Genomic DNA, 23,594 nt, shown 5'->3' on the forward strand with positions numbered 1-23,594 from the left:
ACGACCCACAATCAGGGGACGTGATTTAAAATACAGAAACTCCTGCACTGACAGAACCCGTCGCTCCGTGGTGCGCAAGCACAAAAGTGTGCAGCGACAGTCACACACAAACCGCCACATCTGAGCATTCAATCACAGTCACGGATGCGCGCGGCTTCATCCTTTCCTCACACGCAGTCGCTCAAGATCACTTGAGCGCCCAGGATCGCGCAGGGTCTCACACAGCGCTCCGGGTCCGCGCATCTACGGCCGCGGCCCCTGTGGCGCAGGCGCGAAGCAGAGGCAGGCCTTGGGGCCCTCTGGGAAATGTAGTTCAGCACAGAAGGCCCCCGGCGCAAAGCGTTCTGGGGCTAGTAGTTCGCAGAGTCGGAAGGAAAAGCTGAGTCGCTGGTCCAGGTCTGCAGCTGGATGTTTCCCCAGCCGAGCTCGGGGTGTCGCGCGCCTCAGTCCCCGCCCCGCTCCGCCCCGTGGGGGATTCTGGGAGGCGACGTCGCGGGTCTCGGGTCGCTGGGCGGGTTTCCAGAGTCCGCGGCGCGGGGAGGTGAGTTGGGCCTGGCTGCGCGCGAGAGCCGGAGGTCAGGGCCGGGCGTGGACCGGCGTGGACGAGGATGGGGACCAGGCGGGCGCTCTTGGGGAGACTGTGTCACCATGTGTAACCGTGTGAGAGACTGCGGGTGTGACAGCATGTGATCTTGTCTGTCACTGTGTGTGTGATTGTGTGCGACTGTGATCATCTGTCTCCGGTATAAAACTGTGAGTGTGTGTGTGTTTGTGTGACTCTCTCTGCAGCTATAACTATGTGTTATTGTGTTGGTGAGAGACTGCGGGTGTGACATTGTGTGTGTGTCGCTGTGTGAATGTGTGTGATTATGTTTGACCACTTGTCTCTGTGGATATAACTGTTTGAATGTATGTGACAGCAGGTGTGATTGGGTGCCCATGACCATCTGTCTTTGCAGGTATAATTTTGTATGAGTAATTATGGCAGGATGTGTGACCTTGTGTGGTATGTCACTGTGTATGAGATTGTGTGTGACTGTCTGTTGGAGTAATTATGTATCATCACCAATATCTTTATGTTAATGTGACTGTATATGTGTGTGAGACATTATGAGTGTGATTGTGTGACCCTGTATATGAGTGGGATTGGGTGAAAATTTGTATGTATATGTGAAACCTAATGTGTGATCATGAGACACAGAAAGATTAAAATTACTTGCCCAAGTTCACCCAGTTAATAAGTGACAGAACGGGGACTTGAACCTAGGTAGTTTGGCTCCAGAGTCCTTGCTTTTAATTACTAAACTCTCTTGATCTTTCCCACATTGTGAGAATGAAAAATCGGGGCTCTGGGTGCTAAGGGTGTTGGAGAGGATTGTCCCTGGCCTCGGACTAGGAACCTTCGAGACTTGGGAACTTAATCTGGGTCTCTCTTCAATCCGCTTGTGAGTCACAGGACCCAGTCTAAAGACACTGTAGTGAGACCATCCTCAAATTGGCTGCCTCTCGGGGAGGAAAGCCCAACCTGAAAGCCCATCTTCCTCTCCTTAGGCCGTGGAGTTTGAGATTTTAGCTTTGTCCTTGTCAAAACTCTACCACGTTTGGTGCTGAGAGAGGGTGATCCATGGCTCTTTTTCTGATGTACCAAGAGAGCTAAATTTTTGGTGCTTTCTCAGTTAATAAAGAAAACTGTTCTCATTTCCTCTCTGAATGTGTGTGTAGAATCTAAGCTGGAACAAGGGTGGCACTTCTCTATGTCAGGAGTTGGCTCATGCAGTCTTGACAGTGAGGAAAGAAAGGTTCTGAGAGACGGATTAGCTTGTCCAAGGTTATGTAGCCAATGAGTGAAGGAGCAGAGTCAGCCTGTGCCTGGGGGATGTATAAGGTCTAAGTCATTAACATCACCTTCTTGCAGAGACTGATGGCTCATCTCAAACTTGGAAAATATTACCCAAGAGATACACAGCTATTTGCAGGCAGAAACTTAAAAGACATTTCTTTTATGCAAATGCTATTTAGGGTTCCCAGATGCTAAGAATACTTCACTGATTCTCCTCTCAGGTTGCAAAGGCTTTTAAAGCTGCATTGCACTAAGGAAATAACTTTTGAATTGACTAGTGCAGAGTAGCCTAGAATTAGGGGGTCTGGTATTCTAAATTCTAGGTCAAACGCAACTAGCTTCATTTTCAGAAGGAAGAAATGTTGGCTCTGAGAGGACAAGAAACATATTTCAGGCTGTGTGGTTTGTTATTGGTATGGTTAAAATTTGGCAGTGTTTGCCTCAGGCTGCATTTCTGTGGAGTAATAAAGGTAACATCTACCATCTCTGAAGATGCTTCTCTAAGAATTATATGGCGTTGATTCCTCAGATTATGTTGAATATTTCCCATTCAGATATTGTGGTGTCTTGAAAAAGGACCAGTTTTGAGGTCACACTGCAGTTTGACTCTTAGGACTTAGGTTAGTTGTTTTAGCTTTTTGAACCTCAATATCACTCGTCAGTGAAGTGGGGATAATAATACCTACCTTTGCATTTTTGTGAAGATTAAATAAGATAATGCCATATACAACATGTGTAACATCACTATTTATATTACAGGAGCACAGTAAGATTTATTTATTCATTTATCATATATTTTTTGAGTACATACAATTGTTCTGGCATTATTCTAGCACCAGTGAACCACACAAATCCTAGGTCTATTAGATCTTACGGTATTGTTTGGGAAGGCAACAACAAACAAACAAAAGTAACATGTCCAATTGTGTTAAATGCTAAGAAGAAGAAAAATTAGGATAAGGAAAAAGAGACTGGAAGGGAGATTCTCTTTAGATAGAAGTTTCAGGAAAGTCCCTCTGATGTGGTGACAACTGAGAACAGGTAGCAGTGAAGAGAAGGAGTGAGCCATGTCCAGGCAGAAGGAAAAGCAAAGGCAACAGCCTTGAAGAAGGAGTGTGCACAGTGTTTGAGGAATTGTAAGGAAACCTGTGTGCCTGAAGTGGGGTGAGTGAGGGGGAGAAGGGTAGGAAATGAGGTCTAAGGGACAGCTAGGGGCCAGATCATAAACCACCTTGTCGGCCATAGGATGGACTTGAGATTTTGGTGAGTTCAGGCTATGTGTCCTTAATATCAGTCAAGACTTCAGAGGTTAAGTTCAGCTTTGGCCTTTTTCTCAGGTCTTAGAAAGGGGTAGGGCTGGCCCCTGTAAGGAGGCTGTGGGGACCATAAAGGAGCAATAATTCTATCTTTGTGAGTCTCAGATCAGCCACACAGGGCTGGTCTGCCATTTTTTCTTCCTTAACTCTCCCTTCTCAGGACTTTGTTCTCCAAAAGAGAAAATTGAAGAAGAAAGGAGCAATGGCTGTTGGACTTTGTAAAGCCATGTCCCAGGTAAGTTGATGTTTTCACTTTGTTTCCAGAAATTCCACCTCATTTTTCAGGACTTTGGGACTTCAGAGAGAGTCACAAATAGCCTGGGGAGCACTTTCTCCACTATTTGTTCATATAATCCTTCTACAAAACATTTAGTATCTTTTCTACTCAGTGTTGTGCTCTAATGTGTGATGGAACAGAACTGTCCTCTTTAGATGGATCATGATTTAGTGTGTTGGAGATGAGTGCAAGTGAGGTGGAGGATAGAGTGTGATTATCAAGTGCCCTAATAAATAGGTTGAGAATGACCTCTCTGAGGAAGTGACGTTTAAGCAAAGAAAAACCTCTGAAAGTAGGGAGTAAGATTTGTGGAGATTTGGGGAAGAGCTTTAAAAGTAGAAAGAATAACAAGTACGAAGTTACTATAGTAGGAGCATGTTTGATGTGTTCCAGGAATAGCAATGAGCCAGTATCTTTGAGGGAAATGAGCACTGTGAGGTCAAAGGAGTAGGTGGGCACCAAATTATGTAGGCCCCTGAAAGTCATGACCAGAACTTCGAGTTTTGTTCTAAGGGTGAAGGAGAGCCATTGGAGTGTTTGTGATGTGATTTGATCTATGTTTTAAAAGGAAAATAGATAGCAGAGAAGTAAGGGTGGGAGCAGGTAGTCAGGAGACTACTGCCGTAATCCAGGTGGGAGGTCATAGCTGCCTGGCCCATGGTGGCAGCATAGGAGGTGTGAGATTCTGAGTACATATTGGAGATAGAAAATACGGGCTTTGGTCAGGGATTGGTTTTGGAGTGTGAGAGGAAGAAAGAAGTCATGGATGACTACAAAGATTTTTGACCTGGGCAACTGTATAAATGGTCATGCTATTTACTGATATGAAAAGACAGGCTAGGGTGAGGTGGGAATCAAGAATTGAGTCCTAGTTATATTGTTTGAAAGACCTGTTGCATATCCGAGTGGCATATTGATTTTGTGTCTCGAGTTCAGGACTGGAGATGTGAATTTGAGAGTCATTAGTGTATTTAAAGCCATGGGACAGGATGAGATTATCTTGAGGATAGGATTGTGGTGAATGTAGATAGAAAAGAGATCTGAGGACTAAGTTTAGGGCATTCAGCATTTGGAGGCTGACAAGAAGAGGAGGAACCAGCAAAAAAGACTGAGAAGGACTGGTGTAGAAGGAAAACCAGAAGAGGGTCGGTCCTGGAAGTGAAGAGTAGAAGGTGTTTCAAGGAGGGAATGGTCAACTGATTGAAATTCTTCCGAGAGAGATTGAAGAAGTTGAAGACTGAGAACTGACCACTGGATTTGGTAACGTGGAAGCTACTGACACCCTTGATGAGAGCTACTTTATAGAGTGATTGGGGTGAGAGCATCAATACATTGTGTTCAAGAGAAAATAGAAGGCGAAAATGTGAGACTAGAGACAGTGAGTCTAGACCTGTGCTGTCCAGTAATGTATCCAGTAGCCACATATGACTACTCCGAATTGAAATGTGCTGTAAGCATAAAATACTTACCAAATTTTGAAGATTCAGTACAAAAAAGAATGTAAAGCATCTCATTAATTTTATATTGATTAGAGGTTGAAATAACATTTTAGATATATTGGGTTAAATAAAATATATTATTAAATTAACTTTACTTATTTTTATTTACTTTTTTAATGTAGCTACTGAAAAATTTTAAACTACATATATGCTTTGTGTTGTGTTTCTATTGGACATCACTGATCCAAACAGCTCTTGGGAAGAGTTTTGTTATTAAGAGTAGAGAAACGAGACAGTAGCTAGAGTGAGATCATGGAGGGGAATTTATCTATCTATCTATTTATAAGATGGAAGATATTGCATCAGTTTGTATACTGATAGGAATAGTCCAGTAAAGTGAGAAAATACTGGTAATACGAGAGAGATAACCTGATATCTCCCTGATAATTACCAGGGAGAGAGGTAACAATGTCCTTGTGTGGACAAGTAAAGGGATTGGTCTTGGATAGGAGCCTCGAGTTTTCTTTGTAGTAACAGAGGGAAGGCAGAATATGTGAGTTCAGATACAGGTCAGTAAGTACATGTGGTGGGCTAGAGGAGGAGGAAGTTCAAAGTGAGAACAGGGGAGGAATTGGTGGTGGTTTGAGAGAGAGAAGGTATGAAACAGTCATGGGGGAGTGAGAGAGTGAATTTATTAGGAAAATGCAGTAGGGTTGTTTTGTGGGATCTCTGGTCATACCCTAGAAGTACATTGAGTCAACGCATTTATCAGTCAGGGTTCTGGCAAGAAACTCAAAAGAGGACTATTTACAAGTAAATAGAGAAACTACAAAGGATAGTGCCATCCCCTGGGGCTCATAACGGCAGAGCTCCCTGACTAACTTCAGGACTGAACCCAGAGACAGAGGATCTGAGTGGAGAGGCCTCTCACAGGCATTGTGACATTCACCTGAAGGACAGAGACCACACAGGGTGATGCTGTAAGGAGGGAGCCAGGGGAATAAATGCTGTGCTTCGCTTGCCTCCCTCCCGTCTCTTGCATGTGACTTAACCCAGCTGAAAATGGAGTGGGGAAAGGGAGTCTATGGATATAGTCAATACAGGTCAGCCTCCCAAGACACAGGGAAGTGTAGAGGGGCACACGGAAGTTACACAACACTATGTAGTTGTGTGATTTTTTTTTCCTCTAGGTGCATTCATCCTTATTTTTACTATGTAGAATAACCGTATTTGATATTTCATTATTTTTAATAAAAAATGAGACCATTCTCTGCAACATGGAACTGTCATTTTTAAGCATTGAGTACTCTTCCTTCATATGGATGTATTATAGGAAATTTCACCATTTATTCACTGAGTGGCAAATATTTACTGAGTGTTTACAATGTAACAGATTTTGTAATAGACACTGGATATATATCAGCTTATAAAACAGATATCTTTCCCCTCATACAGCTTATAGTTCAGTGGTATAGCCTAAACTCTTACTTTTTGGGCATGTAAGTTTTTTCCAGATTTTTTCGTATAAGCTTCCAATGAAAATTCTATCTAAACTTCTTCATATATGCTTCATTATTTCTTCAAGATACATTCCTGCAAGTTTCTCCTTACATATAGAGTCTAGATTTCAGACCATACTGTTGTTAAAGCCCCATTCAAGGCCCTCCTTCACTACTCTGACGCATCTGACATCCTAGTTTGGGGAACGTAAAAGAATTCTCCCTATAAGAATGTCTTGATACTTAGCATATGTAACATAAAACTTAGCCTTAGCTCATATACTTTCATCTTATAAACTCATATTTCATGCTATAAGCTAATTTTTTTTCTTATGTATATATCTTTTCTCTTTCACAAAAATGTGAAAACTTCCAGGGGTGAGTCTGTTTCTAACATTTCTCTTTCTCTCAAAATATTTGACAAACCTGGGCATGTACTTGTTCCCCAATAATTATTTTCCCTGGACCACTTAGAGCTTTGAACTCGGGCAGAATTCGTCTTTTCTGCTACGACCATGTGGGAGCACTTGGCAAACAATTTTTTATTTCAGGGTTTGGTGACCTTCAGGGATGTGGCTCTAGATTTTTCCCAAGAGGAGTGGGAATGGCTGGACTCATCTCAGAAAGATTTATACAGAGATGTCATGTTGGAGAACTACAGGAACTTGGTATGGCTTGGTAAGGATATCTCTCCCCCATAATTCAAAATCTTCCCTCTGGGTGTTTTTGCTTCCTCCATTGGGAATATCTAGGGCATCTTAAGTGCTCAGGGAGTTTCTACTTCCTGTTCCCAGGAAATAATTTGAAGTAGTTTTATAGAGTTAGAAATGAATAGTTCCCTTTGCTGTAGAATGATGGTTTGGAACAGCAGTATCAGTATGGTGTGAGGATTTGTTAAATTGCAAATTATGGGGTCCCACTCTAGACCTACAGAATCAGGAACTCTGGGAATAGGCCCAGTAGTGTGGGTTTTGATGAGCCCTCCAATGATTCTGATGCCCATTAAAGTGTGAGAACCACTGTGGTTTCTGACTCAATAGGTCTAGGTTGGGGCCTGAGAATTTTCATTTCTAATAAGTTCTGGGGTGATAGTGCTTCTGCTCTAGCACTTTGAGAACTGCTGCTATGGAAGAAGCTTCAACTCCCTCATCCTCCATACAAGCATCATTCCATTCTGTGGCCCTTCCTCTGATGCCCTTTCTTGTCTAATGACCCAGAGATTGAGTCTGAGTCCTGGAACAGCGATAGCAAGTTGAGTTGTCTATTTATCTATCTGTCTCCTTCTCCCTCTCATTTTTCTTCTCCTGTAAACAGGACTCTCCATCTCTAAGCCCAACATGATCTCCTTATTGGAGCAGGGGAAGGAGCCTTGGATGGTGGAGAGAGAGATGTCAGATGGTCAATATGCAGGTGAGTGATGGGGAGCTTGGCAGGGAGGGCTGTTGTAAGGTGCCAGCCCAAGTGGTCATGAGAAGGGCTGCATGTGAGGAGGCTGCCCTGGGCTTAAGGGGGCATTTTTCCTCCCTGCTTCTATCACACTGTACTCTCTATAATACTTCTACCTATACCCTGAATCTCAGTCCTTCTCCCTTTATGGTCAAAATTGTATACATTCCTAGATTTTTTTTTAGAGCTTTTAGTTTTATCAAAATTATGCATGCACATTGTTTAAAGAGTCAAGTAGTTTTACAAGGCTTATTCCCTTAAAAAAGGCAGTTTCTTGCCCTGCGCCCCAGTTTCCCTCTCCCTAGAGGGATCCGCTTTCTTTACTTTTACAGCTTCTTTTGGTGTTTCCTTCATGTCTCTAACAAATGTGTTTATGTTGCTATTTCTTGATTTTTTTTTCAGGTTTAGTCCTCATCCAATATCTTCTCACTAAGAAAATAAGAATTTAGTACTTTCTTATCCTGAATCCAACGCATGTGCACCCATGCACGCACGCGCGCGCACACACACACACACACACACTTCCCATCCTCCTGTCTCACCAATATCATAATTTTGATTGACTCACTGATCAGTGTTTACATTATTATGGCTATTAAATGCTGGTCATAGCTGTGCTGTTCATATGCCAAGATTACTTTTTCTATACAACTTTTTATTTTTCTTGGAGTTAATAATTATCTGGAGGTTTTATTTATTTGTTTTTTTCCTTAGTTTTCTATGTATGTATTCCTAACTCAATTCCCAACTCCCCATCAATTGTGTAAATCTCTTAAGACAGTCAGACACATTAGGTAATCTGTTGATTTTATCTTCTTGGAGAAATCTCTCCCAGAGTCTTCTGATATGCTTCACTCTGGATAAATGGCTCGTTACATCTGCTTGTACTCAATTTGGGTTTATCTGATGTTTTCTCATGACTAAATTGAGGTAATGCATTTTTGAAGAGTGCCGCAGAAATAATGTTGTGTCCCTCTCATTGCGTCATACAAAGGGTTCATAATATCGATATGTCTTATTATCGATGATGTTAACTTTGGTCACTTGGTGAAGGAGGTGTCTGCCGGGTTTCTCCATTGTAAAGTTACTATTTTTCTATTTGTAATTAATAAATATCTTGGGGGAGATACTTTGAGACTATTTAGTTTCTTCTGAAACTTTTGCCCACTAATTTTAGCATCCATTGGCCCATTGGATCTTGTCTGTAACAATTATTACCGTGGTGTTGACCTATTGTTGGTTTTTCCATTTCTCTCTTTTCTTTACTATATTAATTAGGATTGTTCTGTAGGGATGAGCTGTTCCTTCTCTCCCATTTATTTATATATTCAATTATTTATTTATATTTATGGAATCATGGATTTTTATTTTTTCTGTGAGGTAAATCCAATGAATCATTATTTTGTCACTCAAAGTGTTCCAGCTTTGACCACTGAGATCTCCTTCAAGTTGGTTCCTTTGACCTTTTAACATGACCCCATACAATTTTTGAGCACTTCCTTCCCGGTTCTGGTGTTCTAGGTTTATCTTGTTTTCCTTGCCCCAGACTTGAATCAACCACTTCTCCAAGGAGCCCTGGTTCCTTTTATTGGGAAATGATGTTGAGAAACCAAGATCTAGGGGCCTGCCCCATGGCGTAGTGGTTAAGTGAGTGCGTTCCGCTGCTGGCGGCCCAGGTTCGGAACCCCGGGCGTGCACCGACGCATCGCTTGTCAGGCCATGCTGTGGTGGCATCCCACATAAAGTGGAGGAAGATGGACATGGATGTTAGCTCAGGGCTGATCTTCCTCATACACACACACTAAATAAATAAATATTAAATTTAAAAAAAAAAAGAGAAACCAACGTCTAGGTGCCAGGTGTGCTCATTGCTGCTGGGATGTCATTTCTTCTAGGCCTTCACAGCAGATTGAGCTGGAAAATATATGAATGTATACTAACACACACACACACTTCTGTATTTCTGCTTCTGTCTTTTTATATATTAAAATCATCAGTTTATATTGATGCCTTGATTCTAGTCCTGTTCCACAGGGTTTATTGTAGCCTTCCTCCTTTACTTGTTTTTAATTTCTTTTTCTGACAATGAGGAATAATGTATTTACTTATTTGCTCAATTTTAGTATTTTTTACCCATACAGTAGCTTCAGAATTTCCAACCTATTCCTCTGTGAGAAAAAAATTTACTAACTAGATTACATTATTTGTATATGGTTCTTTTTTTGTTGTCTTTAGTCTTACCGTATTCAGTCAAAATACTGTTTTCCAAAGTTAGGTTAGTTCTTTTAGGTTCATTTGCTACTGTTTGTATTTTATTGTGGGTTCCTGCCACGTCCTGGTTGGTTTTTATTGTTTATGTTTTCGGTATCTGAAACATTACTTTGCTGCTAAGAATCAGAGCTATATACCTGCTCCCTCCTCATCCCTACTATCCTGTTTCTATTTTCTGCATCTTCCTACCCCTTTCTTACCCACCCCTTGTAGATTACCAGTCTCTTTTTTTTCAAGTTTGTCATTTTTACCTTTCTTTTGCACAAATGAGCAGATATATAGTTTCTTATATCTCATTGTATGCTACATGAAGAGTAGCATACCATAGATACTCTTTGCATTTTGCTTTTTTCACTTAACTATGTATACAAGAAATATTAGTTCATGGAGATCTTCCTCATTTTTTTAACAGCTGTAAAATACTTCATTATGTGGATGTTATGGTAATTTATTCAACTACTCTCTAATATGTGGACATATAGGATGTTTGCAATATTTTACAGTTACAAACAATGCTGCAATAAATAACCTAGTACATATGTATTTTCATATTGTTGAGCCTGTATTTTCAGGGTAGATTCCTAGATGTGGGATTGCTGAGTAAGTGCATGTGTAGTTTTGTTAGGAATTGCCAAATTCCCCTCCAGAAAGGTGGTACCAGTCTGCTTTCTGTATTAGTTTCTTATTACTGCTGTAACCACAAACATAGTGGCTTAAAACAACACAAATTTATTATCTTATAGCTCTGGAGGTCAGAAGTTGAAAATGGGTCTTTCAGCGCTAAAATCAAGATGTCACCAGCCTCCCTGCCTTCCACAGGTCCTGGGGAGAATCTGTTTCTTGCCTTTTTATACTTTCTTTAGGGCCTTTACCCATCCTTTTATTTTCAACTTTTAGAATCCCTTTGTTTTAAATGTGGGGGTTATATGCAGTATAGAATTGAGTTTCGCTTTGTGAACTGATCTGAATATCATTTCAATTTAATAAGTGAAAGTTCAGATTAGGGGCCGGCCCGGTGGCATAGCGGTTAAGTTTGCGCATTCCGCTTTGGCGGCCTGGGATTCACCGGCTCAGATCCTGGGCGCAGACCTACTCACCACTCGTCAAGCCATGCTGAGGTGGCGTCCCATATAGAAGAGCTACAGCTCTACAACTGTGATACACAACTATGTACTGGGGCTGTGGGGAGAAAAAAGAGGAAGATTGGCAACAGATGTTAGTGCAGGGCCAATCTTCCTCAAAAAAAAAAATAATATTTTTGAAATGTTTGGGCTTAATTCTGTATATTGTTTTATATTTTCTAGTTTTTACAGTTTTTAGAAAAAACTTTCACTTATCTGTTTTAGTGCTCTGTTTATTTAGACAGTATTTATTCCTTCTGTTTCTTGATTGGTCAGCTTTAAAAACTAGCCTTTGGGGCCGGCCTGGTGGTGCAAGGAGTTAAGTACGCACGCTCTGCTGCGGCGGTCCAGGGTTTGCCGGTTCGGATCCGGGGCACGCACCCGACGCACCACTTGGCAAGCCATGCTGTGGAGGTGCCCCATATAAAGTAGAGGAAGATGGGCACAGATGTTAGCCCAGGGCCAGTCTTCCTCACAAAAAGAAATAAATAAATAAAACAAAAAAACCAAAAAAACTAGCCTTTGATTTTTACTTGTTACAGTTAAGTCAGTATGTAGGCTTATTTTACTCCCCACCTTCTCTTCCCAAATTTTGTTAGTTGTGAGCTTTTTACATTTTCAAGGCATATTATATTTACGTGCTGTTCTGTCACATTTATCCCAACCTTCCATTTAGTCTTAGTTCTGTAGTTAAATGTATTCAGTGTTTTCCATAGTTCTTTTGCTGAAATTTCTCTAGACCTCTCTTGATTGTCTGAAGTTTATCATCTGGCAGTTTCCTCAAAAAGGATTCATGGAAACAATGTCCCCCCAAGTTCTACCTTGTTCATAATTGGCCATTCTTTCCTTAAATGTCTAGTATAGAATGGGTGTTGAATGTTGTTATGAAGAAGTCTGATGGCAGCTGATGTTTTTCCTTTATGTGTACGTAACTTTGTATTTTGTTCTGATCTCCCAAATGGTTCTTTAATTTTAAAGTCATTTTATTAGGGCATGTCTCAGTCTTAACCGTTTTGGGTTACTTTTCCTGGTACATTTGTTCTTTTCAGGATGGAGAGTCAAGTTATTATTTCAGGAAATGTTTTTTTCCTTTCTATTGATAAGGTTAAAAATACAGAAAAGTATAGACAATAATATAACAAATACATACTACCCAGAATTGATCATTATTAATATTTTTGTATAGTTTTACTTTTGATAAAAGAGATACACTATTTTAAGTGCAAGTTCTCTTCATTCCCCATTCTCAGTTCACTTTCCTCCTCCATCTCTTGCTCTCAGACCAACGACAGTCATGAATTCTGTGTATGTCCTTCCAGTCCATTTTTAAAACATTTTTTGTAAACATTTATGCATCTGTAGAAAAAAAAATGTTTTTATTTTCATAGATAGTATTCTTTACATTTTGTTCTGCAGCTTGCTTTTGTTACCATTGCTTTTGATCTTTATCCTTGGTAAATCTATAATATAGTTCCATTCTTTTTTAACTGCTGTATAGTTTTCTGTGTTTTGAACTTATCACATTTTGTTTAACAGTTTTCCTACTGATGGCCATTTAGATTCTTTCTGTTTTTTGGTGTCTCACATAGAAGCAGGCTGTGTTTCCGTGGACATGCACATAAGACTTTGTCAGGGATTTGCACCTAGAAGTAAAATTGCCGGGGCATGGGAAAGGACATTTTACTAGATATTCAAATTGTTCTTGAAAGTGATTGTATTATTTCATATTCATACTAACAATGTCTGAAAGTTCCTGTTTCCTTATTCTCTTGATATTCTCCAACTTAAGTTCTTGATATTGTCAAACTTAAATTTTTGCCAGTATGGTGGAAGAGAAATGCTCTCAAAGTTGTTTTAATTTGCTTAGTAGGATTGAACATTTTTCCAGAAAGTCATTGTCCATTCAGTTTTTCTCTTCTGTGAATTATCTGCTCATATTTTTAACTCATTCTTTGGGATAATGATTTTCTTATTCATTTCGAGAACATCTGTATATATTCTGGACATTAATCATTTTTATATAGTATGTGTGTGTTCTCTTTTCCCAGACTGTGCCTTTCCTTTTAACTTTGCAGTGTCTTCTCTCCCAGAAGTTTGTAATGATAAAAAAAAAATTGTAGTCATGTTTACTAGATCTTCCCCTAACTGGGGACATAAAAATATTCTCCTGTATTATTTTTTAATAGTTTTAAGGTTCTGTTTTTCACTCTTACTCCTGTAATCCACGGGGACTTTAATTTTAACATATGATGTGTGAGGGTTTTTTTTCACATGGAGTTTTCCCAATACCATTTATTGATTAATCCATTTCTTCCCTGTTGGTTATAATGCCACCTCCATAATATGCCACGTTCTTCTATTTGCATGATCTTGTTTCTGTCCTCTGTTTTTTGTTGCATTGATCTATTTATTCATTCCTAAACCAATGCTACACTATTCTCCTTACTGTATAGCTTTATTTCCCTTTAGATGTTTGGTTATTGTTGGTATACAGAAAAGATATTAATATGCATATATTTATCATCTATCTAGCCATTTAATGTACTCTCTTATTCTAATAGTTTTTCAACAATTCTCTGAGTTTATTAGTCAGGATAAAGCTAATTGCTTTAACAAAATCACAGTGAATAAAAGCAGTAAAGATTATATCTTGTACATGTCACAGTCCGGTGTGAGGTTACCTGGGGCCTCTGCTGCGTGCTGTCATTCAGGTAGACAGCATCTTTTCATCCACTGGCTTCATCATCTCTTAGAGCCTTGGAGTCCTCTGCTTGATCCTCTGAAGCCAGCCAGTGACAGAGAGAGAGGAGATTGAGACAGACAGACACACACACACACACTCACACACACACACACACACACGAACACAGAGAGGTAAAGATGGATGGAAGATCTCTCAGGACATTTTTAATGGACCAGCCTAGAAGTAGCATTTGTGGATCTGTCGCTTCTGATTGGCCAGAATTCAGTCACATGGCTACAAGGGAGGCTGGGAGATGCAGTTTCCTGTGTACCTAGGAGGAAAAGGCAAACTATTTGTTAGATGTAGTGTCCTTTCTAGTATTTACATCTCCTTTTACCTTGTCTCATTTTCAGTTTTACTTTATCAGCCACAGTTTCCGTATCTGTGTTGAACAATTGCTATCAGATTTTTTTCTTTGTGACATCATGGGACTGTTTCAGGTGTTTCACACTGAATGTGCCTGTTTTCTTCCATTGCTAGCTTTATATATGTATCTGTGTGTGAATATTTTAATCAGGAAAGGCTTTTGGATTTTATATATTTTTGGCATCTTTGAAGGCAATTTTTTTTCTCTTTTATCTTTTTTTCCTCTATAACAACTTATAGAAAAATTCTATAACAATTTATAATAAAAGATTTCCTACTGCTGAACTGTTTTTGTATTTCTGGATTGCATACTTGCTCATCTATATTATTCATTTAATATACTGCTTGGTTTAGTTTTTAATATTTAAGAATTTTGCCTATTATCCGTAAGGGAGATTGGTCTGATATAAGAACAGTGAAATAGATCAGTGGAACAATAGAGAAAGTACAGAAGTGCAACCATGTATATGTGAGAATTTAGTGTTAGATAAAGGTAGCTTTTCAAATCAGTGGTGCAAAGAGATTTTCTTAAAAGTTATGGATAATATTTGTATAATTTTGGCTTTTGGAAAGTCTTTCTTAAAATAACATAAGGCCAGACTCTATTATGGAAAAACTGAGAGATTTGACTTCATAATTTTTAAAAGTTTTACCAAAAATGCTATAAATGAAGATGATATGACAATAAAAAGTGACAATTTGAGGGGGAAAAAAACTTATAAAGCCTTAATTCCCTAAGTTTTAAATGACTTCTATGAATCACTTAGAAGATCCACAGTACAATTAAAACATGTGCAAAAGATGTAAATAAAGAATTCACCAAAGAAGAAATCACAAAATATATAAAAATGCTCCATTTTATATTCAGAGAATTGCAAACTAAAATAATAGTGAGATACTCTTTACTTGTAGGGGCAAAGATTTGAGAACATTAACCAGTGTGGGTGAGTTTGAAGACATGCACTTTATGTTGCTGATAGGAATGTAAATTGATAAAAATTATTTTGGAGGACAGTTTGACAATGGATATTAATATTTAAAATATGTATATAGTTTTATTTAACACTTCTTTTAGAAATATATCCTATAGAAATATAAAATTATGCAAAAACACACAATGTAAAGGCTGCTTATTTGATTTGTGATTAATTTTTTTAAAAGTTGGTTATGAGGAATCATTAAAAATACAGTATTCCCCCTTATCTGCAGGGGATACATTCTAGGACCCCCAGTGGATGCCTGAAACTGTGGATAGTACCAAACCCTATGTATGCTATGTTTTTTCCTAAACATACATACCTATGATAAAGTTTAATTTATAAATTAGGCACAGTAAGAGATTAACAATAACTAATAATAAAATAGAACAATTATAACAATATACTGTAATAAAAGTTACCGTAGATCTTAGCAACCTCAGCATATGATTTTTTTTCTTTCCTTATTAAGTTGAGAACTTTCACCTTTTCACTTAAAAGGAGCATTTTACGGCTTCTCTTTGGCGTATCCGAATTGCCAGCATCACGGCTCTTGTGCTTTGGGGCCATTAGTAAGTACAATAAGGGTGACTTGAGCACAAGCACTGTGGTACCGTCACAGTTGATCTGCTAACTGAGAAGGCTACTAAGTGACTAACAGGTGGGTAGCGTATACAGCTTGGACATGCTGGACAAAGGGATGATTCACGTCCCTGGTGGGACAGAGCAGGACAGCGCAAGATTTCATTACACTACTCAGAATGACGTCTAATTTAAATCTCAGGAATTTTTTATTTCTGGAATTTTCCATTTAATATTTTTGGAAAGTGAAATCTCGGGTAAGGAGGGACTACTGTATACACACACATGTGAGACATTTTATTTTAACTTTATAACATAAAAGTGAACATTCATTAGTCTTTTTTGATATTGCACCAATGCCTTTTATTTGAATATGATCTATAGACTTGAGTTAAGCATTGTCTTTCTTACATCAACCACACTCACAATGCACTATCCACAATTTCCATTGTTGATGTCTGTTAAAGTGAAGCAAAACATTTGCAAACCATGTGAGTATGGAATCCTTGTCAAGTTTTAAGTTTTTAACAGGCTTTTACAATTCTCTTCCACACTTAATTCAAAAACAGGCTTTTAAGTAACTCACTTTTAGCCTGTTTTTCTAAAACTTAGTTTTCATTAAAACAACAACTCCCTTTTAGCACTCATTTAATTAATTAAATGCTAAATTAAAGGATGTAATTATAAATACCTAGTACAACTGAACTAAATAGATTGAGAACAAAACTGAATTTTGGCAAGCAAGTGATTCAGCTTTTGGGATATGAGTGCAAAAATCTATTAAGATGCTTGATTACCTAAATTATGGTTCCTCCATTCTGTGAATGAGGTAGCTTTATTTGTACTGACATGGAAAAAGTTAAGTTAAAAAAAATTTTTTAAGCAAATTGTAAATAGTATGTATATGAAAGTTATTTGCGTTTATCTGTACAGGAAAAATTCTAAAAGGATATAGACCCAACCGCAAACAGTAGTGGTCTTTGGGATGATATCTTGAGAAAGTATACTTTATACATTTTTTAATTACTTGAGTATTTTCTAATAAATATTATTTCTATTTAAAAGAAAAAAGGAAAAATGTTACAGAGCACCCCTAATGCTGGTCCTCAGCTGTAGCCCCCACAGAGATCCAATCGATATGGAAATCCTTCCATGTGTTTTTACTGTGAGATTCCCTTCAACCAGGTATGGTTAGGATGGAGAGGTTCATGCCTCTCTTTGCTGTGTTCTCTTCTGCATCCCATAGGTTTTTTATGTTCCAAGTGTGCTTCTCTTGACATTTCCCCATAATGATAGAGAATTTTACAAATCACCCTGGTGGAGTCCTTTCATAGGGATTTTAATGGAAGGAAGGTATAAAATGCAAGGCTTAGGTCATATGATTGATCCTAGAAACTTCTTTTTTTCTTCAGAATTTTCTTTTATATTATTGATCATTTTCTTTCTTATATCCTTTAAAATAATTTTATAAGTTCAGAAATAAAATCCTCATGGAATTCTGATTGAAATTGACGTGATATAAATTAACTTGGGGTAAACAAGAATGCATATTTTTTTTAATTTGGTGCAGTTATAGATTATATTTTTGTTTATTTAAATCTTCTTTAAAATAATTTCATAACATTATATAGGACCTTTTTTGTCTTCCTGTACACCATACTCCCTTCTCTCTTCCAGTTACTTATATGCCAATTGCAATCTCCATTTATTGCCTTTACTTCAAATTCTCTTCCATTATCTTACTACTTGCAGTCTGCCTTCTGCCCCTCTAGTTTGACTAAATCCAGATATCTTTCTTCGTTTTCATATTCCTCAGCTTACTGAGATGTATAAGATAGTTCTGACCCCTATTTTTTTTTCTCTGTCTAAAGCTCTGTTCTGTTTCTCTCTTCTTTAACTGGCTCCTTTCCCTATTTTTCTGTCTTTTCCTCATTCAACCATAAGATCTTTGTCATATTTAGAGCTCTATTCAGTGCTGTCTAATAGAACATTCTGTGAGGATGGAAATGATGTGTATTTGTGTTTTCCAATACAGTAGCCACTAGCCACATTTGGCTGTTGAGCACTTGAAATATGGCTAGGTGTGATTGAGAAACTGAATTTAAAGATTTCGTATTTTAATTAGTTTAAATTGCCATATGTGGTTAATGGCTGCCATATTGAACAGCATGGCTCTATATAGTCTTTTAAAGAAGGAGATCCAATCTGTAAGTCTGTGGGTCATTGGTCAGGTTATTCATTGGAACATGAATTCTGGGCATTAACAGTAAACTCCCTCCTTCTGATTAAGATTTACCCATAAGTCCTGTCTTTTTTTCCAGATTTCCTGCTAGAATCTCCTGGGTTTCATGCCAGGAGACGATTTACTTCATCAGTATATCAAGTTTGTCTATTGCTCACCAGTTCAGCATGTGGAAGACTAAGTCTTTTCTTCTTCCAACATTATACATCAGCCTACTTACTATGTAATTCTGATCGGATTCCACAGTTGATCATACTTTGACTTCTAACTTCCATCCATTTATAGATTATAATCAGTTGGAAATTACATAAATTACATACTACAAGTTACAACATATTATAATCAATTGGAAATGCCATTCTTTGTCTTGCCACTTGACCATCAGCCTATTTCGTGATCCCTGTTTGGACATAAATGTAATAATATCTGAGCCTACTAGTGGTATAGGTGTAAGAATAACTTAGTGTAAGAATAACTTGTTTCGGGGCTTGCCCAGTGGCGCCAGCGGTTAAGTGCGCGTGCTCCGCTGTGGCGGCCTGGGGTTTTCGCCAGTTCGAATCCCAGGCGCGCACCGATGCACTGCTTGGCAAGCCATGCTGTAGCGGTGTCCCATATAAAGTGGAGGAAGATGGGCGTGGATGTTAGCCCAGGGCCAGTCTTCCTCAGCAAAAAAAGAGGAGGATTGGCAGATGTTAGCACAGGGCTGATCTCCTCACACAAAAAAAAAGAATAACTTGTTTCATTTTATGATAAGTATCACTGAATATCTATAATGGGCCAGACACTACTAGGTATGTTATAATTATATTATCCCTTATTCTTATACCATACTTGTGAGGTCACCTCATTTTTCCTACTAAGAAACTGAGGCTCAAGAGGTAGCATAATCAGTTTGTTAAAAGTAGCATAACTGGGTAGCTATATACAGAGGTAGGATTCAAACTCACTGTTGACTCCAAACGCTGTGTTGTTTCGCATGGATGTTGTGCCCCATGGATGCCCATTGGCTCTCTTCCACTTTGCCTGAATGCATAACTTCCTTTTTCCCCTCATTCAGTTACTACTATGGGTGAATTGTCTTCTCTCTTGCTGAATGCCATCATAATACCATTGACTTCTGAGTATTTCTCTACTCCAATCATAGTGAATATGTCTTCCACACATACAATACTTATTTCCTGCTCTATACTTTCCCCTGGAGTACCCCATGTAAACTTCCTTCCCCTATAGTATTCATCTGCCTAAGTCCAGAATATCCTTTTGTTTTGTTTTGTTTTAAAGAGAGTGTTTGGATCTCCAGGCTCCCCAGAATCTCTCATGTTGGAAAATGTCCATGGTCTTCTCCCCCATCATTCTTCTTTTACTGAGCATTACATTAGGTATTGTATAAAGCTGCCATCTGCCTGGTATAGAGAAAACATTTATTCTTGGTAAGAGGGAATATAGTGGCCCTGAGTGATGGATACAGGAAAGGAGATTTCTAGAAGAGTGGGTGAGGGAAGTGAAGCAGTTGTACTTCTGTGGAAAGAATGGGCAACAGTGTGGATCTAACAGGATAAGTGAACAAAGCCCTCTCAGGCCTGGGTTGAGATAGGGGCCCAAGTAAGAAAAAATCCATGGCTGTGCATAGGAGGGACTGGTAGGATAGGGGCTTTCCTCAAGTGCAGGGTGTATTGGAAAGAAGAAAGATGCACAGTATACTTTTTGCTTTTCAATTTTGTGCTGACCTACCCTGGGGGCAGCTTTTCTTTCAACAGATGGGAAAATGTTATGGAAAAGACTGTTTCTAATTAACTGAAAAATGCTAACACGTGCAGTTCTAAAATAATCCCTAAGCACATAAAAACATCAAAATGACTCTGTTACTGAAATAATCACTGTATTTTGGAAGCCTGATCATAGCCTTGAACATCAAGCTCATATTCTCCAGGAATTATTCGTCAACTAAGCTAGTGAGTTTTGATTTCTGTTTTTCTGCCACTTATACTACTAATAATCTGTGTTTTATTAACTAGTCCTTCATTATCTGCCATATTGAATTTTTGTGTGCACACGTTTTGTCTCTCTCCTTAGAGTTTAAAAAAGTGAGATGGACCTGTATCTCAGATGGTTTTTCCCTCTACCACAGGGTGCTGGGCAGTAGGTTCTGTATAGTGACTCTACTGGCTGACTATTGTGGTGTGACATGAAAAGGATGTTTTCATTTTCCTTTTTTTTAGATCATCTTTTAAAAAATAGTTTCCTTTCCACCTTACCTCAACCAATAGCCTCTCCTAAAAAGATCAGGTATCTATTCTGTAAGCAGTATTTTTCTCTCAATGATGACTAAAGCTGACCTCCAGATTTCTTCTAGACACTGAGAAAAAAATCCAATAATTTTTCTCTGGTCCCTGACAAAATCTTAGAAGTTATTGAGGATTCTGTCAACATTCATTCACTCAGTAAAGTGCTGCCATTGTCCTAGGCACTGGATGCAGCAGTAAAAAGAATAAGAAGTAAACAGTAATCCCTGCCCTCATGCAGCTTTTCGTCTTATGAATGCCAGTGCAGGATGGGCTGGAGACCTTAAAGACTAGAGGCAGGGAAACTGTGATCATGATCTAATGGGTTGTTCTCAATTCCTTATCTTCTTGGCATTTAGCTTTATCTGCATCTTGATGCCCTACATTTTACCTGTTTCCCCATCACCTCCTTCCCGTCACCAACACATGTACCTTCCTCTGTCAGCTCTCTTCATTCTTTGTGCTTTCTTTGTATTTTGTTCATATTGCAATTTGAGAGATATCATACCATGTGCTTTTTTTCCCTCCTTCCCCCAACTAAATTTTTCAGTTTCTTCTATAACCTTTTTCTTTCTCCTTGCGAAGGCAAAAAGGAGACATTTGCTTTCTTGGTATTTTTCAGACTGGGAGTCTTGGTATGAAATCAAGGAATTATCTCCAAAATGGTACGTTGATGAAGAGGAAATATCCCAGCGGATGGCAATGGAAAGACTGACAAGTCATGACCTCAAATGCTCCAATGTCAGGGAAGCTTGGAAATATGAGGGTGAATTTGAGCGACATCAGGGAAATCAGGAGAGGCATTTCAGGCAAGTGACAACTCTTCAGGAAATCTCTGCTGTGAAAAGAGACAAGGAATATAATAATTCTGAGAGAAGCATTCTCTTGAAGTCAGTACTTCTAACACAACAAAGAGTTCCCACAGTAGAGCAAGTACATAAATTTGATATTTATGATAAAATTTTCCCCCCAAATTCAGTCCTAATTGAACCGAAAAGACTACATGCTGAGAAGGAATCTTTGACAGGTAACAAATGTGAAGAATTTAACCAGAATACATACCTTACTAAAGATATAGGAATTCCTCCTGGGGAGAAATCTTTTGAAAGTAATGATTATTCAAATCTCTTAAGTTTCCACTCATTACTTACTCAACATCAAACAACTCATTTTGGAAAACTACCCCATGGATACAATGAATGTGGTGATGCCTTTAGCTGTTACTCATTCTTTACTCAACCTCAGAGAATTAACAGGAGAGAGAAACCATATGCATGCAACGACTGTGGAAAAGCCTTTAGCCATGACTTCTTTCTCAGTGAACATCAGAGATCTCATATTGGAGAGAAGCCGTATGAATGTAAGGAATGTAACAAAGCCTTCAGACAGAGTGCACACCTGGCTCAACATCAGAGAATCCACACTGGAGAAAAACCCTTTGCATGCAATGAATGTGGGAAGGCCTTTAGCCGTTATGCCTTCCTTGTTGAACATCAGAGAATCCACACAGGGGAGAAACCGTATGAATGTAAAGAATGTAATAAAGCCTTCAGACAGAGTGCACACCTTAATCAACATCAGAGAATCCACACTGGAGAGAAACCCTACGAATGTAATCAGTGTGGAAAAGCCTTCAGCAGACGCATAGCCCTTACTCTGCATCAAAGAATTCATACAGGAGAGAAACCCTTTAAATGTAATGAATGTGGGAAGACCTTTGGTTATCGCTCACACCTTAATCAACATCAGAGAATTCATACCGGAGAAAAGCCCTATGAGTGCATCAAATGTGGGAAGTTTTTTAGGACTGACTCACAACTTAATCGACATCATAGAATTCATACTGGAGAAAGACCTTTTGAATGCAGTAAATGTGGGAAAGCCTTCAGTGATGCGCTTGTTCTAATTCATCATAAGAGAAGTCATGCAGGAGAGAAACCGTATGAATGCAGTAAATGTGGGAAGGCCTTCAGTTGTGGCTCATACCTTAATCAACATCAGAGAGTTCATACTGGAGAGAAACCCTATGAATGTAATGAATGTGGGAAGGCTTTCCATCAGATTTTGTCCCTTAGGCTACACCAGAGAATTCATGCTGGAGAAAAACCCTATAACTGTAATGAATGTGGGAATAATTTTAGCTGTGCCTCAGCCCTTAGACGACATCAGAAAATTCATAATAGAGAAACTCTCTGATTATAACAAGTATAAAAAAGAAAACATTCAGTCACCACTCAGTCCTTATTAAATAAATATCAGCGAATTCTTTGGTAGTAATTCTGTGAATGTAGTACATACAGAAAAGCCTTCAGTTCATGATCATCCCTTATTTGAAATAGCCTGGGTAGTAGACCTCTGTTACTTTTTGATCTGTTCTATACCCCATTTGAGACTTACGCCACCCTCAATGAATATGTTGCTAATGAAACTATTAATCAGGGAGAGCAGTGGATTGGTCATAAGCTGGCCAATTATTTTCCTCCTAATGATTAATAAGAGTGGCAAATGGCTCTATCTGGACCAGTAGAGCCCTATGAAGGTATTGTTATGGGTCGTAAGAGAAGATCTTTTTTTTTCGGAATTGCAGGTTTCGAGGATTTAGTAAGGTTAAAAACTCACCAGTAGCGTTTTTGCTACCACATGAGGAAAGCCTTCCCAAGATCAATCCAACACAGAGGAGAATGGAGATGAGAGACAGAAATCTGCTGACATTGTTTTATCTCCCATATCCAGTCATGCCTGAAGTCTACACCATCCTTTACTTCTTCATTTTCATGATCCAATAAATTTCCTTTTTTTTGCTTAAGTTAATTGAATTGGATTTTTGCCTCTTGGAATTAGAGTCCTGACTCATTCACCCTATGTTTGCTATACTTGTGAGAAAGCCTTAATCTTTTGTATGGCATAAATTATTTATCCTGAGGAGAAAGCTTATGATATAACAAGTATATGAAAGTTGAATACACAGCCCTGGTAAAGCTGAGAGAATTGTTATTTTATTGGTAAAAATTAATTTAGTATTTATTAGTCTTTCACAATAAGGATGAATTTTTAAAAATTCACCTAGTAAAACTCCTTAGCAGGCTTTCCTGTTAGGAGTTAAAATCATTTGTGGCAGTGACTCACCACAGGCCTTTAAAGAAAGAATGCCAAGCTGAGAATAATGGATCCCTCGGTTTAATGAATGGCTCTT

At 38.7% G+C, this 23,594-nt stretch overlaps 1 protein-coding gene across 2 annotated transcripts; it reads left to right on the forward strand.

Annotated features, from left to right (window-relative positions):
* The first annotated feature begins 366 nt into the window (after nucleotides 1-366).
* Nucleotides 367-23,381, forward strand: ZNF527 (zinc finger protein 527). 2 transcript variants are annotated; one of them, XM_058529209.1, is made up of 5 exons: nucleotides 367-541; nucleotides 3,317-3,391; nucleotides 6,923-7,049; nucleotides 7,686-7,781; nucleotides 21,024-23,381. In XM_058529209.1, exons 2-5 carry the CDS (start codon nucleotides 3,359-3,361, stop codon nucleotides 22,595-22,597), a joined length of 1,830 nt encoding a protein of 609 aa, XP_058385192.1. In that variant the 5' UTR covers nucleotides 367-541; nucleotides 3,317-3,358; the 3' UTR covers nucleotides 22,598-23,381. The 2 variants fall into 2 exon arrangements, with proteins under 2 accessions (XP_058385192.1, XP_058385193.1); XM_058529210.1 differs by lacking the exon at nucleotides 367-541 and having other exon boundaries at nucleotides 572-3,391; nucleotides 6,923-7,039.
* The last annotated feature ends 213 nt before the right edge of the window (nucleotides 23,382-23,594 follow it).

This window comes from Diceros bicornis, chromosome 34, assembly GCF_020826845.1.
Source record: "Diceros bicornis minor isolate mBicDic1 chromosome 34, mDicBic1.mat.cur, whole genome shotgun sequence".
Lineage (NCBI taxonomy): Eukaryota > Metazoa > Chordata > Mammalia > Perissodactyla > Rhinocerotidae > Diceros > Diceros bicornis.